We start from the raw sequence: 18,601 nt of genomic DNA on the forward strand, positions 1-18,601 counted from the left end.
TCAAGGAGGTGTACTCACAGCAAACAGCAAACAGACAGAAGACCCTGGTGAAGAGTTCTTGAACATAAAAATGCCACGTGTATTTTAAAGTTGTAGACCCATTTGAGTGCTCTGATCCACAGATACTTCTTGTTGTGGGAACATAGTCTATGCATTAAGTGTTGGTACTGAGCTAGCCATTTTCTTCTGCAATGAATCTTTAGAATATTGTATCAAACTGAAAGCATTTTTATTCCTATTTTAATGATAAAAGTATACAAAAGGCAGAAAGCCCAGTTCCATTGGAACCCCAAAACTGCTTTGCCTGTGGAAGCAGATTTCTAGCTTTGGTTTTGTTTAGATTTACTTTAAAAATAAACCTGATGTCCCTCTGTGTCCACTTACATCCACCTGGTAGTGAGTGAGAGAAGGTAGAAGCAAGAAGGCAGGCTGGGTTCCTGGGAAAAGTTGGGCGAGAGCCAACATTGTGTCTTCACTGCAGAGAGCCAATGAGTATACATCTTGATGGTTCCTTCATCAACAGCCTCAGTGTTACTAAGGTAATGAGTAGATTATTGGACACTAGGAAGCACACAGAATAAAAGGTCAAGATCTTCCCTATTCTTGGATGATGCTTCATATAATATGACTTTAGGCAAATCATTTCACCTTTCTGGATATTGATGTACCATATGTGTAGTAAGATGCTTCCAATGTGCTAGGAGTGTTAGTATTTATTGAGAATGTGCAGCATTTCCATTACTTTCAAAAGATGTGAAACCTGTGTCTTGTATACAAATTTTGCAATTTATAATGCTACTGAATCTAAAAGCTTCTAATTGTAGACATCAGAGAAGGGTACTAACTGCTAAATGAGTGTCCTACTCCGACAAATCAGAATACTAGAACAATTATCACCTTTGTGGAAGCAAAATCTCTGAAGTACAGGGTGCTAGTTCCCTTTTTCTGCTTTGTAATGTGCAGAGGAAAGTAGGATAATAATGTGTCTGAGCTTTAGTCTTCTGGTCTGTAAAATGAACCTTGGAAAGATATGATGTGAGGATCTCCCTGGCTTTGGGACCTTACTGAACAGAATTCGGCATGGTGTTGCCTCAGCTTTGAAATCAGTCTCTGTGACTACTGAGAGAGAAGCTGTGATAGGAGCTGTGACCTTTAGATACCTGTGGCTCCCAGGAGTTTTACCTTAATCATAGGTGCCTGTAATCCTGCCCTACTCTGTACATACCTGCACATACACATATATAAACTTACAGGGTTAGGTATGAATTAGAAGCTTATAAAACATGTTTACTCATTTGGTGTAACCCAAGGCGGGTATTAAACAGTAGGAAAAACTGACCAGCTAAATTTTCCAAGCTTAGAAAACTGTTTTATATCTTTCATTGTGGATTGGAGAGAGAACTTGGTTCCTTTTTTCTATTTAAAGGAAAATTTTAATATAAATGGATGGCAAGGGAGTCATTTTAGTAGAGAATGAAAACAATCTGTATGTAACTGGGAGGAATAGATGAGGAGCATTGAATAGAGAAAGTGGTCACCTATAAGCTCTCTGGCCTTTACTTCTGCAATTATTTGCCTCTGAGGAGGTGGGATCAGAGGTTACTAAAGTTACCCTGGTCAGATAAATAAGGGCATCAATCTCCTGTGAGGTTCTTCTTTTCTTCCTTCCTTCCTTCCTTCCTTCCTTCCTTCCTTCCTTCCTTCCTTCTTTCCTTCCCTCCTTCCATTCATTGGTTTTTTCCATTTAATTTTTACTTTAATTAGTACATGTTTGTAGTACACAGTCATTATAGTCATTGTGAAGAGTTGGTATATAACACTTAATAATTCCTTTCACTTCCCTTTCCCATCTCTCTTATCTTGACTCTTAGTCCCCTACCCATTTACAAAATATTTATTTCCTGTTTCCTATTGTCTATCTTTTATTTTGCTCTATTCATACTTTGGTTTCTTTCTAGCTTCATCTCTCTCCCTCTCTCTCTGTCTCTCTGTGTTTGTCTCTGTCTCTGTCTTTTTCTCTGACAAACATGTGCACGCATACACACACAGACACACAGATTTGGAAGTATATATCTCTTTGCCACTTTCCAGGTCCCACCTCTTTCCTCAGTGATTCACCTCAGCTCGGTTAAATGGTGTTGTTTGCACGACCAGAAAACCTGACTCATCTTTGCCCAGGCCTCCTCTCCACCCTTCTGGAGGCTAGAGGCCTCCAGGGACAGACTGGGTAGGGAGGTGAGCACCGGTGGGTGTGAGTGTAGGGATCCATGTGCAAAGACAACCAAGTGAGGAGAGTAGCTCAAGATCTCACTTGATTCCCCTGGTCCTTTGATGTGATCCCCAAAGTCAGCATTTTGAGAGTGATGGTGAGATTTGTGTCTGAAGGCTGAGTAATCCTCCACTTTAGGGAAGAAGAAGAAGAACAGAGGCTGATTCAGGTACCAAAGATATCCCAGATATCTATCAGTTTTTGAGGGTTACAGTTAGTAAACAGATTGACACATTGGTCATTTAGTAGTTTTTACTTTCTGGGCACTCAGTTTGTGTTGCTGTGGTTTGGGAAGGAACAAGAAGTGCTAGCTCCATGAGGCTAATTCACTTTCTCTCATTTGTCATTTTTTCTTTCTACTTACCCCATGTGGATTGTGTCATAAACTTGTATTTTTCATAACAGTAATAATAACAAAATTGCCATTTATCTTGTGTCTACCATGTGTAAGAAAGTGTGCTGAATGCTTTGCATATACTGCCTAAATTGAATTTTATTTTAAAAAGAAAAAATAAAAATGATGATACAGAATTTCAAAACAAGATAATAGGAGATTAACAATGGTTAACAGATTGTGTAGGGTTATCTTCAAATGTAGTTGCTCAGATTAAAAAATATGGGCATGAAAAACTGATTAAATAATACAAACATAAACCATTCTTTTAAATATAATTCCATTGCCTCTTTTGGGGTAGGAACTTTCAGATCCATTTTGGAGTGGAAAATGGGATTTCACAAGATTAAGTCACTCCTAGCTAAGAGTTGCTTAGGATTCAAACCCAATCGGAGCACAATGTTGCCTTTTTTCTGCTATTTTTCCCTGGCCAAAGGGGATTTGATATTAGTGTCTCAGTGAATTCATCTAACTCAGTAAATGTGTGGAGAACTCCACAAGGGCGGGTTCCTGGCAAGCACTGCAGGGTACTGGAAGGAAGGCTGTGTTAGTTCTAGGTCAGCTCACAGTCTCCGTGAAGACAGGAGAGCACTTGTACCACTGCTAAGGCTCAGGGTCTCAAATTCGGAAATGCATCATCTTGTTCCAGTAACTCTTCTGGTAGACACATCCCTGTCCTGAGCTTCAGTTTTCCGCTCTGTGAAATGGGACTTTTCAGTCCCATCTTGTCTTGCCTGGCTTACCGTGCACTTGTGAAGCTTCCATAAGGTGAGGCAGCAGGGGCATCCTTGTAAATATTAAGGCATTCCTCATTGCAAAGGGAAAAGCAAATCAAAGGGTTAGTAGGGTTACAGAGAGAGATTGGTGAGCACTCTTTGTATCATGATCACTTTCTTTGGCAGAGAGGAATGAATTGATTTGTACAGATTCTCAAGGAGGGAGTCAGGGGCAGAGCCCAATTCGCCAAGTCCCTGTTTGGTACCTTTTCGTATAAGATGTAGTGACTCCATGAGATTGCTGTTCCAATATGACTCAAAGGTAGATAGCATCCTTTTTCTCCCACTGGTTAGGCTTTCATCCAGGTTGGAGGGAAATCAGGCACATTCATCAACTTCTTCATTCTGAATGAGGCCAGGCACTGGGGCTCAGATGGTGAATAAGGCAGTCTAGAAACTTTTCCATGAATCCTCCCAGTCCATAGAGGAAGATGAGGCAAGATAAATAGGTAATTATGACGAGTGACTTCAGGACTACAGTGTAGGGAGGTGCAGGGAATTTGGAGACCCAGACAGCAGTCAGGGGAGTTAAATCTTGCTGGGTGGAGGCAGTGGGTGGGAAGGAGGTGCTTTTTGAATGATAATGACAATGAAGAAAAAGAACTGAGCAGGGCTTTTCTCAAAATATTTGCAGTCTTGGCTGAGTCATTAGTTACCTTCCCGGGGCTTCAGCCTTCCCTCAGTTCATTCAGTGGATCCTTAATGAATAATTACTGTCTTTCCCAAATTCTACTGGACATCAGGGAGATCCTGAATAAAATCAACAAAGCTTCAGAACTCATGGAGTTAATGTTTTGATAATGTAGAAAAAGGAAAAAGATAAATAAACTGACAAACAATAACTACAAATTGTCAGCAGTTATGGAAGAAAATCAAGAGTTCCAAGATGAGGTATAACTGGCAGCAGGCAGTGTGGGTTCCATCAGAGGGGGTGGTGCCAAGAATTTGGAAGCAGTGAAACTGTCACTGAGTTGGAGAGAGAGAGAGAGAGAGAGAGAGAGAGAGAGAGAGAGAGAGAGAGAGAGAGAGAGAAGGAGAGAGAGAGGAAGCCAGCTCTTCAGAAAACTAGGAGGAAGAGTTGGGGACACTCCAGTCTCAGGAAGTTATCCTGAAGTTTTCTAAATGACAGCATTCTAATTCCCCAGCTCTTCTCTATGTGAACAGAGTTACCTTATTGGCACTGAAATTCCTCTGTGGAATCAGTGGTTACATCTTAAGGTTGACAAAGGACCTTGGCTGTCACACTGTGTACCCTGGTGTGTCCCTGAGGTGAATACTGACGTATCTTGATACCTCCAAAAGGACCTCCCGTTCCACCAACTTCAGAAGTACTCACTCCTCTGATATTTTTATGGTTGTACTTGCACTCTGTGGATTTCACTTATGAACAGCCCGTTACATACATATTATGCTTTGCAGATCATGAAAAGTGCTTTTATAGACTTGATTCATTCTTCAAGAGCCTTTTGTAAAGTAGGTACTGACATCCTCATTTCTGAATCAGTGAGACTAAGACAAGAGGTGAAAAAACCCACCATCCTCAGAATCAGTTCAACCTGATTCAAATCCTAGCTTCACTAGGTAGTAGCTGTGCAGTGGACAATGTGTCCCAATTTCTGCGCCCTTATTTTGTTCTTCACAAAATGAGAATAATAATTCCATCCCTGCCAGCACAACCCTGCTTGTGCTGTTTTCATCACATTTGTGGGCAGAAAAGCTTTGAGGGCCACCATCAGCCACCTTATGGTTTTTGCCTTGTTGAGAGGGTGATCCTGAATGAAGTGTTCAGCCCAGAGAAGGCTGGAAGTGTCAGAGGTACTGAGGATCTGATGAGAAGCACATTGTGTACTGTTGGTTCTTTCCACTTAACAATGTGTAACATTTGGGAATGCGATTTTTAAAATAAAGAAAACCTTCTGTGAATGAATCCTTCGAAGGCAGGGAATGCACCCTGTGATCCTTGAAGAGTGATGGAGGGGGACAGAGGCTTGGCTTTCCTTCCCCCTCCTCCATATTTCAGTCCCCAAATCAGGTCCCCCTCACACATGTTAGCAATACGCACTCCAGCCAAATGCATTAGCATCATTTTTCCTCAAGACTGTGTGGATGACGAGAGCTTTTATGGCCCTAATTAACCCAACTGTAGAAAAGGAAAGGCTCTATTAGCCAAGTGCACATTAATGCTGGAGTTAATATTATTAAATTCTGTATTATTAATAATAAGTTGCAGGACTCCTTGGTGGGTCTCACGTAAAAGCAAGTCTTGCAATTCTCCCTTGCTAAGCTGTGGACACCGCAGGCACAGAGCTTTGTTCGTGTGGTTCAGAGCTGTGTCCTCAGCTGCAATCCTTTGCCTGGCACCTAGTGGGTGAGCAGTAACAACAGTGGGGATAGAAAGTTCGTCTGGACCTCTGTGAGTCAGCACAGCAGTTGTCCTTTCTACAAACTCCTCAAAGGCACAGATTAGGTAATTATAGCGACACGTCTGAGGCCATTCCAGATCCTCTTGGCCTGTGGCCTTTTCATCCACAGTCTTGACAAACAGTTCTGTGCATACAGGTGCTCCTCATGCTCCCAGCGGTCTCAAATGCTCACTTTCACTGTTTGCACCACAGTGAGAGTGAGGGGGTGCTCCAAGTTCAAGTGTAAGCACAGCTAAAGTGTGTGGGGGAATTAACACTCTGGGCAGGGGACTCAACTAATGGGGAGTAGGAACTGGGAGAGAAGCACTATTTAATTCCTTGACTCCCAGCCAAACCACTCTGGCAAACATTTCATTCACTTCTTAAAAAGTCCTGACAGAATGGAGCCCCTACTGAAACGTGATGATGCTCCTTTCTATTGACTTTTCCTCTTCTTTGTTTTGTTCTTCTTTTCCCCACCATGCTTCCTCCTAGGAATAGCCCTCCATGCTTCTTCCTAGGATTGCCTCTCAAACTATCTGCACCTAAGCCATTTCTTAGGCTCTGCTTCTAAAAGAGCTCAAACTAATGTGGTCTTCGTGTTTGTGTTCTCAGTTGTCAGCTCATTTATGACAGTTCTGAGTGCATAGTTTGTACATTCACTTGCTGCACATTTGTGAAGAATGTGCTGTGTGGGGGCACTGTTCTGCGTGAGCAACATCCCTCCCCAGTGGGGCTTATGGTAGGGAATGCAGACAACACAGCACTTCACACTGTTTATGATACAGTGGTAGATTTTCTGAAGAGAAGTAAAGTAGGAGAGGGATAGAGGCTGACAGTGAATGTTCCTTTATAGTGGGTAAAACGAAGAAGTCATTTTGACATTTAAGCAGGGATTCTGGTAAGCAAAGGGAGTGAGCCTTCCGGCACTGACATGACAGGGCAAAGGCATGCATGTTAGATATATTAGAGAAAAAGACATGGCTGGAAGGAAGCACAGACATTGAAGATGGAAAGTCTGAAGGCAAAAGGACCTTGCAGATAGTAAATTAATTCTTACTGAGAAGTGGATTCTGTGTTCCTCATGGTAGGCAGTGTTTTACGATAGAAAGACTCAGGCTTTGGAGTCTGACAAATCTGAATTTGAATTGTAGTCTTGTCTCTCAGATGGTGTAAGATCATGGGGAACTTATTTTAAATTAAGTTGCTGTGAACATCTCTTAAAATTTGTAAAATGACAATTGTGCAACTTATGATTTGTATCTGGAAGGACTCTGGTTGCAATTAATGAAAAACAAATGTGTGTTACCATTGCAAAAAAGGAAAAATATGAACTCATACATCTGAAATATCAAAGGGTAGATTGAGAATCAGTAATGATTGGGTCTAGAACTTCAAATGATATTACCATAATTTGGTCTACGTCGTGGTGCTAGTCTGACGATTAGTCCTGGATCATTTTCCATTTTGCCTCTGACATGGAATGGTTAGTCATTCATCACATGCAAACCTCAGAAGAGAGAGAGAAGTTTATTTCTATCTAAGTTATGTAGTCTGAAACTAGGGAAGACCTCACTACTAAGTAGAAAGCAGGGGTGCTATTGGCAAAAAGAAGAAATATGCAATATATCAAACCAACAGTGCCCGTTAGAGACTGGATATAAAGATGATCCTAGAGTTCCGTATCATAATATGTGCCACACAAGAGCACTTAATGAATATTTGCTAGACTACCATTGCCTTTTTAAAGAACCCTTGTTTATTTGTGTCACTTCCTTCTTTTCAGTACCAGGCAAGTCTTATTTACTGCTGAAAGTTCAGGCAGGAAGTACCTTGGCTTTCTCAAGGGAGACTTCCATTGCCTGGTGGTGGTGCTGAGGGGATTCAAGTGGATCAAAAATTCAGCCACTGAAGGGCAGTTCCACAGAATTCTGTAAACACTGGCACATCCCTTCTTCTTCTGGGTGCCAGTGATATCAAAGTGCTCAAAATTCAATTCATGCCTTAAGCATCTTGCAGTCTGGAGGCAAATTTAGTAGAAAAAGCAGAGACCTTGGACTCCAAATGGCCTGGTTCTCCAGTTTAACATTTCTAGATAGATCTTTGAAGGTAAGGTGTTTAATGTTCCTTGAATTTGTTTTCTCACCTGTAAAAAGCACGGTCAATGTAACTCATTAATCTACTGAGTGTTTTTAGCCCAACAATGTAAATAAAAATGTCTAGCATTGTTGACACCATATAATAAGACATAATCATTTCTATTTCCTCTTTTCTTTCTTCCTTTCTCTAAAATGACTTCTTTACAAAAAATACAGAGTTAAATATCATGTATCTAAAAGCAATGAGTTTCACCATTAAAAATTTTGCCATGAGACACATTGATACATGATAATGGAATGGGGGGAGCAGGAATGGGGGGATGGTAACATTTGTAATCCACCTGTGTATTATCCATTTCTACTGCATCTATTATCTAATTCACTCCCTATCTGATTCTCTGAAATAGATGTGTTGATCTTGTTTCCAGATAAAGACCAGTCTCTGTGTTTAATCATGCATCTTTATTTAAAATACAGGGTGCCTAAGTGCTATACCTGGTTCCAAAATCAGACTCTTGTGGCTCTTGCAAATCCATTCTCCTTCCACTACCTTATATTGCCCTAATGTTAAAAGTGAGTTTCATTACATGCTAGTTCTTCAGATTAAAATAGCATTATGTTTTGGAAGAAACAAATCCGTTGCAGCTGATAGTTTTGGGGCCCATAGAGTTGCATTTGACACTGACACAGTCTCAGGATGGATGTTTACCTTTTCCCAAGTACAAGAAAGTAGGAGATGTGGAAAGTAGGGAGGTACAAGCTTCCTTTGCCTCCATGGCAGAGCACCTGCAGGTAACTGTGAAGCCAGCTCAGAGGCTGCTAAGTCCCATTGGTGTTTCCTGAAAAGTGTGCAGTCCTGAGCTGGGGACCTTTCTCCCCACCTGAGCTAAATAACTCACTGCACACCCGCCTTCTTTTCCATTTTGGAATTTTCTTTTCTGCTTTTCTCCCAACCTGTTTTCAATTTGCTCTTGTGGCTGGCTTTGACTCTGACCTCAACCCAATCAGAAGGGAGAGGGAGAGGAGAAAGAAGGAAAACAAGGAGAAAGAGGGTTTGCAGGAGTGCTGAAAGGGGAGGGAGGAAGAGAGTTGAGGCAGGGGGTGGAGCATTTAGGAAAATTGCTCTGTGCTTTGTTGGTTCTTTCTGAAGCTGCTGCAGAATCACGATTAACCTTTTCTGTGGAACATAATGAGAGCAGGGCTCAAGTCAGTGGATAAAGAAATGTGTGGGGGTCTGGCCCCAGCCCACTCGGGTTACAGCCCCAGAAGAGTTGTAATGGGGAACAGGCACATTCCTGTTCAGCGACTCCCAACTCCCTATCTGTTTTCAAGGAAAGCAAAACAGAAAAAGAATGTTAGAGACTTGCACAGGCTTGGGTGAGGCAGCAGCAGCAGCCTGGGTTCTTGGAAGGTTCTACCATGAGGTCATGATACTGTGCCAGGGAGGAGGGGAAGAGACATCCTAGGCAGAGTGGCCTAGTGGAAGGAACCCGAGGTTCAGAAGTAAGAGAGCCAGGTTTGGCTCTTACTCTGAACCCTGAATAGCTGAAATCCTTGAATTAGGGTGGAATATTGTTGAACCTTTCTATGTTTTGATGAGGGAATATGGCGCAATTTTGGATTCAAAATATTTTAAGCATTTAAAGTTTCAGTAAAGCTTTTAACAATGCTTGTATGAATAGCTTTTAAAATGAAGTATGAGAAACATAGGCATGAGTTAGATCAAAATGGAGCTGATATGGTTGAAGGTTAGTGTGAGTATAGCGGAGATAACTGTATCCCGACCCTCATTAGCATTCATCCTTACTCCGGGTATTTTGCACATTCTAATTTGCAAAGCACTATTAGAAAATATTATATATTAGAAACATCCTGAGCTCCTTTGTCTCATTTGGTCTCTGTAGCTTTTTCAGAAATAAGAGGTTTAAGAAGATGGCAGAGCAGAACTGTATACCTCGCACTGTGCCTGGTACATAATACTACATGTCCAGAAAATATGTCATGTTCATGTTCAGTGATATAGTCAGACATTGAGAGCAGGAGCTCAGATGCCATTTTTGAAAGACTTTAATTCTCTGGGTTTCACTTAAACTGGCTGATATAAATGATCACATGGACAACAAGAGCCAAGACAAACCTACCTCCTATTCTGTGTGTGACCATGGGTATGTCACTTTCCTTCCAAGATCTTAGAAGTGTGGGTTAAAAATGTTTGAGGTTCTTATCTTAACTGACATTGGGGAAGACTTGATGCCTCAATGGGGTGCTGTAAGCAGAAAGTTATGGTGACTGGAACAAGAACAACAAAAACAATAATAAAGCCAGGCATGGTAACTCACATGCCTTGTTGAGGGAGAGGAATCATTGCAAGTCTGAGGGCAATCTAGTCTGCATAGTGAAATCCTGTCTCAATAATAATAATAATAATAATAATGGAAGTTAATATATTTTAATTCTTACTATTAGATACTTTGCTGATTAGCTGATATACAACATTTTCTATGATGTTCACAACACCATATTAGATGTCATTATGTTTCTACAAGTATGAAAATAAATGTGGAGAACTAAGGAATTTGTCCCAAGCAAGCAATAAGTTGGGGTGTGCTGGGATTTAGTCCAATGTTGTATACATTAACAGCCCAAGCACTTAACCACTCCACTGTGTTATTACTTATTGAATTGAACTGCTGCCAGCTGGGGAATATGGTATACTGTGGAACCACAAATGTGTGGCTGAACTGCACTGATTTGCATTTGCTCATAGAGAAGCTCATAGGCCTGTTTTAGTATCTCTTCCTTTGGTGGGGAGGTACATGAGGGTCTCTTCATTCACCTGTCCCTAAAATCTTCTGAAGTATAGCACCAGGAAAAACAATCTCACAATTTGTTTTATGGATCTGTTCTTGTATTTAACAACCCTTCCTGTTGTCAGATTACAAGCTGTAGAAGGTCAGGGACCATTTCTTTTATGATCTTATTCTTCAAACTCACAGAACTAAGAGTTGTATAAATTGAATAGCTTTGATAGATCTCACTTTCTAACATTGGCTTCTTAAAATTTTCTCTAGGAGGCAGCATAGCATAAAAGAAAGGATGTGGCTTTGGAGTTTAAAGAACAGGGGTTCAAATATCATCTGTATCCCTTTGTAACTTTGGAGTCTGAACTTCAGTTTTGTTATGGGGATGATGTCTAACAGTTAGGTCAGATGGAAAAGAAAAGTACATATTAAATAATAGTTTACTTCTTTTTACTCTTCTCAAGGCCACATATCTGCATATAGTCTTAAATAAAATTGGGTATTGAATATAATGCAATGAATATAAACTTCAATGAGTCACATTCTTTAGTTAAACTAGACCTACAACCCTTAAAACTGTTTAGAAATTTGCACCGTGAGAATTTTACAGACCTGACATGTTTACAGTTATCCATTGTTCAGAATTTTCTAAAACTCGTAGATATACCTGGAAAACTCTGCCCATTTGAAATTGATGTCAGCCACCTTTTGGCTTTTAGGAAGTTAGTTAGTACCGGCCACAAATGTACTGAGTTTCCTTATGAAGAGCCAACTCTTCCAATAGCTATTGGAAATAAATTGAAAAGTAAAAGACATGGAGTCAGCCTCAAAGAAAACAAATATAAGCCACCAATTTTTTCTTGAGAAACAAATGAAGCAAGACCTTCACTTCATCTAGTGACTAATCTCATAGTTTTCTCTCTTTCTGAAATGTGTTGCACAGCTTATATTGATCTGCTTTGATAGCTATTGGAATGGAGAAATTGTTGGTTTATAGTGCAAGTTGACATGCAAGGTCTACAGAGAAAATGTGGGATGCAAAGGTGGTGACAAAGGAGCTTTAATTAGCATTCATTTTCCAGCAAGACCTTTAGTTCTAGACATCTTTGTTTCTTTCTAGACTGTTAGCTTCACTTTCTAGATTCCTAACCTATAAAGGAACTACTACCTCCTTATCACGTAAAGGTAAGCAGGATTTGAGAGGTTTAAGGACCTACAACAAATGGTGGAAATGGGTTTCAGTCTCAGGTTTGTTCTGTGAAGGCAACTAAAATTACATGTTGCTGACATTAGCTTGACGTAGACACTTAATCCAGGATCTACCTGACAAGCCAATGAACTGTGTATTGCTTTGTTAAAAAAACAAAAACAAACAAACAAAAAAAGAAACCTCACTACTCGTCAGATCGCTTGGACTCTAGTGATAAATATATTGTAGTACAGTTGTGTGACTGAATCCCAGGACTAGCCAGGTAATTTAGTCAAATAAATGTGAAAAAATTAGAAGAAGAATGAAATGTTTTAATTTTTATGTTTAACTGTGTTTCCTTCAGCATGAAACTTTTCTTTGAAAAATCAGTAAGAAATTTTGAGTATATTGTACCAAACCAGTTCCTCCATAGAGAAGTACCAATGGCTTCTGTGAGTTTCAGACGTTGCGAGGACTGGCTGACATGGTTGTTTCACAGTGATTTCATCACCAGCTTGAACTTAATGCTGGGCAGAGGGGGTGTAACTGGACAGGCATTCTCTTCTTGCTTATAACTGGGAACAAATGCAATGCAGTGTCAGAGGGACTCCACAGAAGTATGAAGGGGGAAAAGTAAGACACAATTAGCAGGTCTCATACCATTTGACACTGTGTGGTATAAAATGCTTCTCATGACAGTTTTACTTTCAGATCACCCAATTTTAGCATTGGGTGGGGACTGAGAGGCCATTTAGCCTGGCTCATTTACTTTATCTACTTTTAAACAATTTTTATTGATTTTTTCTTTATTCAGAAACAATATATGTTTATGAAGAAATTTTAAAAGTAGAGATAGGCAAAAATAAGTAGAAAAGTACCCATTATCTCACTCTCCGGGGTCACTGTTAAGCATTTGCTATATTTAGTTCTTCTATTCTAAAATTCATACATTTTTTTCTCCAAAAGATTGGGATGATTTTGTAATTGCATAACGTTTTTCTTAGCCTAGATGTATGTCGTAAATATCCTTTTATATAACTTCATGTGTGTTAGTGACTATAAAATACCCCATTACAACAATGAGCTAAAATTTATAATCTTTTCTGTTTTGTTGAACATTTACATATTTTTAAATTCATAACTCATATAAATAGTTCTGCAACTCAATTTTTATGTACATCTGTGCTTTTTATTCCCCAAGAATCCTAATAATAATTCTAGCATCTTCACCTTTCATACAAGTAAAATAAATGCATAGTGATGGGAATTTAGTTGCCCAAAATTATACAACACATTCTGATAAGAGCTAAACTTATTCCCAACATTCTAGAAAGTTCATTTTACTTTCTAGTCTTCTTTATTTTGAAGTATTCTTAGTGGAGTTCCCTTTGTAGTAAACTTCAACAATTTGTTTGAACTCAATAGCTAAATAGACTTTTTCAGAAATTCCAGAGTTTGTAGATCTCAAATATGTTTCCTGTACCTGTGACCTTCATTACTAATGACTCACAAAACTGCTTTCCTCTTGACTGGTCTAGGTCTCTGTCCATCTCAATATGACACTTCACAAACTGAGTACTAGTGTGTAAATAGTTCCCAAATGACATTAATCACTTTTAACCTTAATCTAATTCTTTTATTACTATAAATAAAGAAAATGCGATTCCAAGAAAATAGGGCCTTGTTCAAGAAGTTGACTAATATAATGGCAGAGACAAGGCCAAAATTGTTCCTCTGGACAGAAAGATAACACAAGTTTCTTGTCTTTTCACACACTTCTAATTGTAAAATAATTTATTGCATTTTTATCTTGTTGCAATCTGATAAAGGTAGATATTAGCATTTCACCTAATTTTGAATTATTCTTCAATAATATATATGAACAAAGATTCATCAGAAGTAGATATGAATCAATATCATTTTATGATCTTGTGCTTTTTAAAATCAACTAATCCTCTTAATTATGGGTATCCAGACTTTTGATGGGTTTAGATAGCGCTTGGATGTCAGCTCATCAAGGGTGAGTGGCAAGCTCATCTGTCTTTGTCTCTCTCCAGGAGAATTCCTGAGTTTTGCTGATGACTTACTCTCTGGTCTGGGCACATCTTGTGTAGCAGCTGGTCGAAGCCATGGAGAGGTCCCTGAAGTCAATATCTACTCGGTCATCTTCAAGTGCCTGGAACCTGATGGTCTCTACAAGTAAGATGTGATGGGTGTATGGGGAGAATGAAGCACACTGAATAATTTTAAACTCAGGAAGCAAAGCAATAGTTATTCTATCCTAGCCAGCCCAATGATTTATTGGTCAGCCTCTATGTATCTTGAGTGTCTAATGTTTTAGAAGAATCCATTTGGAAGTGTGACCATTGTGAATCACAGACTCAGACAAAGTTAATGCAAAAGGACCCAGGGTGGCTAAGAATTCAAAATCATTCCTCCTACTGATGGCAAACCTGCAGCTCAGAGACAGAAAGTGGATTATTTAAGATCATAAAGCAACTTATCAAGAAGACTGTGAATCTCTGCCTACTGTTCACTTCTATCTTCTATGCTGTCTCTATTTAAAAATATTTGATTAGTATATCTGAGATGCATGAGACCTGTATGCACACATACCCACACTAAGAGGTGTAGATATTGACATACACATATACATTGAGATGCATAATACTGATATAGTATAATAGAAGACACATATCCTTTGTAGAGTACATTGGAGACACTGCATTCAAACTTCAGAAGATGCAACAGGATGTCACTCTAAAATTTGTTAGTCTAAAGATAATAAAACAGGCTTATTTTTCATCTTGATGAGTATTTACATTTCTAGATGAAGCCATCATAAGCTGTAAAACTCCCCAACAGATCAACTTTCCTTTCATATTCTAATTATAAATATAGGCTACCTCCCAGTGAGCCCAGAAAACTTCAGATTTTTTGGTATTTTTTTTTTTAAACCAGGGATTGAACTCATGACCTCACGCTTTCCAGGCAGGCACTTATGCCACTGAGCTTAATCCCCCACAAGCTTCAGTTATTAAGAAATTGAGATTTATTACCTATTCAACTCATTCACTTCCTCTTCTATTCACTTACTTAATGATTCATACTCTCATCTATTTGTTCACTTATCTACTCAATCATTCATCTTCTGTTTATTTCTACCTCATTCAATCCACCCATCAATTCTTCTATCCACTTATCTTCACTTATACTCCTATTTCACTCATGCATTAACGTATCACTTATTTTGTTTACATTCATATTTACTCATTTATCCCTCATTTATCTATTTGAAAAACACTTTTTTTGTGAATTTCTTATGTCTTGGTACTGCACTAAGCATTTCAGATATAAATGCAACTATGGTAGAAGTCTTATCTTCATATAACTTATAACATAATTGGGGTGGGAATTTAGCTCAGCAGCATAAATGTGAGTTTGATCCCTGGTACTGCACACACAAAAACAAAAACAAAAACAAAAACAAAAAACTTATAACCCAATCATGGTATAAAAGGCCGCAGAGTTTATATTAAATCTGGTTTTGACATTTTTGGTTATGTGACCTTAAATAAATTGCCTTTCCTATATAGGTCTCAGGTTTAATCTTCGTAAAACAGAAATAATAAAACCTAATTATGGGAAAATTGAACATTAGTACAGTATCTCCAAATATATATGTTATTGTTTGTGTCTGGATATCCCCCCAGAGCCTTTATGGCCATAAGAGCAGGCTTTTAGAATTGGTGATTGATTTATGGTCTAATACTGAGATTGTAGATGTGAGTGCTACACCCCCACTGTACGTACTAGTCTACATACAGTGTAAGGGACAGATAGAGTCTTCTCTCCTCATACTCTTCCCTTTTTGCTCTTATTACTTTTGCTGTCTTCCATTGCTATGAATTGTTGCCCCTCTGCCATGCTACCTTGCCTTGGAGCTAGCTGATTATGGGCTGAAACCTCCACAAACTGTGAATTAAATAATTGTGAACCTTTACTCCTTTAACTTTTGGTGTCAGTTATTTTGTCACAGCAATGAAAGAAAAATAAGCAACACAGAATTTGGTATCAGAGAAGTGAGGACATTGCTGTGACTATACCTGACAACGTGGTTCAAGAAACTTTAGGACTGGCTTGTGGGAAGAGTTGGGAAAGTTTCTAAAATATCACCTGAAAAAGTACAACTGGAATACCTTAGGCTGTTCTTGTAAGGGAGATTCCAGTCATAGCTCAAAATGTCAGAAGGTTTATAAAAACCCTGCTAGGAAAGACCAGGCTGGGGAGGTTTTTGCTGGGAAGGACTACATTGGCTGTTGGAGTTCAGGCAATACGTGTTAAGGCTTGGCAAAAAGTTTGTCTGCAGTTTGCTCACATCCAGTGATCTTATCTGAGACTAAGATTAAGGGTGGTGGGCAAATTAATCTGGCAGAGGAACTTTCAAGACAATTGAGTGTTGAGGCTCTGAGATGGCTATTTTGGGGGGCTTTCATCCAGAGCTATGTTGAAATAAAAAGCAAAGAGCCCAGAAGAATGATTTAAAATGTTGTGAGTTTGATCAGAAAGGAAGTTCCAGTTAAGCCATGGACCGCAAAGATAGAAGTGAAGAGATCTTCATTGCCAACAAGGAACAGAAAAACAGAAAAGATGGCCTGAGGACACCACAGGAAGTAGCAAGTCTCTACCCTTTACAGCCTCAAAACTGCATTAGTGGAAGACATTCTTTGAGGAGAATGCCTCAAAGCACCATGTTCCAAAGTGGAGGCAGCTACACCAGGTTCCACAATGGAGGTAGAGGCTGAAACAGATTCCAGAATGTTGGCAGCATACAGAATTTGTTCCTCAGAATCAGATTCAGAGTGCTCAGGGATCCAGGCACTCAGCCCCTACAGCCAAGTGAGAAGAAAGCCTGTCTACTGCAGACATTGGCATCATCCGCGTGGCACTAGTTTTAGGTGCATGCAGAATGCCAGTGTTCTGAGATTTAAAAATTTCCACCCATATTTCCGAAGAAGGTCTGAAAGCCCAGGCAGTATGCACCTAAGACAACAATGTTTGAAGCTATGAGTGTAAAGCAAAAAGAACAATGGAGACCTTAGAAGTTTGAAAAATGCCCAAATATAGATAATCTGAGGAAAGCTGCAAGGGTTGAGCAGAGTGGGCCTAAGAGAGAAGCCATGGGAGCTACAACTACCAGAAGTACCATAGGGATAGAAGCATGGAAGACTCTTGGAGCTCATGGTTTGCTACAGATTGCTTCAGATATTCCACATAGAACGTTTACCCTTCTATAGTTTGGACTTGTTTAGTTCCAATCCTTTATAGTCCACTCTTTGTACCTTTTGAAATGGTAATATTTACCATGTGCCATTAAATATTGGAAGTGTTTAACTTTTTAAAAAATTTGTACAGGGCCTCATAGCTAAGAGTTTACCTTATATTTTGGAAGAGACTTGGGACTTGGATTTTTCAACAATGCTGAAACTTTTAGGACTTTGGAAACTTGGAGATGGACTGTCTTTTGCTTAAACAATGTGCAGTTTTAGGAGGATGAGGGATGGAATGATATGGCTTGTGTCTGGATCCCCCCAACCCAGAACCTCATACAGTTATGGAAGTAGGCTTCTAAAGTCTGTGATTCATTCATGGTCCAGTGCTGGAATTATGTATGTGAGTGCTACATCCTTCCTGGGACGTGTAGCCTGCATGAATAAAAGGGAAGGAAAGAGGCTTGCTTTCATGCTCCTCCCTTTTTGCTCTTGTTGCTTTTCCTGTTTTCCACTGCTACGAACTGTTGTCCTCTGACATGAGTCACCCTATCTCAAAGCCAGCTGAGTATAGACTGAAACCTCCACAAACTGTGAGCTAAATAAACCATTCTATCTATAATTTTGAGTATCAAGTATTTTGTCTCAGCAACAAGAGAAAAATAAGTAACACAGTAGGTCTCATAAATATCATATACACCTCCACTATCTGTGAACCTACCTTACCTCTAAATCACATTACAGTTCTTTCCTCCATTTGCTTTCAATAACTTTTGCAAAGACAACTCTGCATGTTTGATACATTCAGTGTTTTTGATATCACATAACGCACTAACACACAAACTCAAGAATATCACCATAAGATGGGGATTGCACCTTCTGACTCTGGCTTTGCCACTGACTGTTTCAGAGAGGGGTTCAAGAATTCTGTAAAGTCACTTGTGAGCAATGAGTAGTCTAGGAATGGAATCCTTAAAGTACACTAGGTTGTCTGAGCTCTTCTAGTGGGATATCAAGGAAATTCACAAGAGGAGATAGGATATATTGCTGGACTTGAAAAAATGACTCAGACATTGAGAGCATTGAGAGTAAGATTCTATAGCTTCTTTATCAGTAAACACAGACACTAATGCTATGAATTCTGGGGGCACTACATCTATGCAAAATAAATATGTGACCAGATTAAGAGCTACAACTTCCTCCTCTTCAACTCTAAAAGCTATGATTATATGAAGAAAGTAGCATTTCAGAAGACCAGCTGACAACTGGATTTTGTCTCTTCTGTCCCTCATGGAGGTGTAGAATGGAGGCAGATACTCCTACTTTCAAATCTATACCCTCCCCTTTATCAGCTCTTTAGTTCTCTAAACCTCAAATTCCTCCTCTGTGAGAATGTGAATA

The 18,601-nt window shown here is 39.4% G+C and overlaps 1 protein-coding gene across 4 annotated transcripts in view; it reads left to right on the top strand.

Annotated features, from left to right (window-relative positions):
- Positions 1 to 18,601, top strand: part of Astn2 (astrotactin 2) — a 911,846-nt gene that overhangs the window by 830,971 nt on the left and 62,274 nt on the right. For all 4 annotated transcript variants that reach the window (XM_023561395.2, XM_063259996.1, XM_063259990.1 and 1 more), the window contains one exon: positions 13,988 to 14,129. In XM_023561395.2, coding sequence (XP_023417163.2) covers positions 13,988 to 14,129 — 142 coding nt within the window. The remainder of the gene's footprint in view (positions 1 to 13,987; positions 14,130 to 18,601) is intronic.

The sequence above is a fragment of the Cavia porcellus genome, unplaced genomic scaffold (genome assembly GCF_034190915.1).
Source record: "Cavia porcellus strain 051 isolate PalLab524CR breed Dunkin Hartley unplaced genomic scaffold, mCavPor4.1 scaffold_1, whole genome shotgun sequence".
NCBI lineage: Eukaryota > Metazoa > Chordata > Mammalia > Rodentia > Caviidae > Cavia > Cavia porcellus.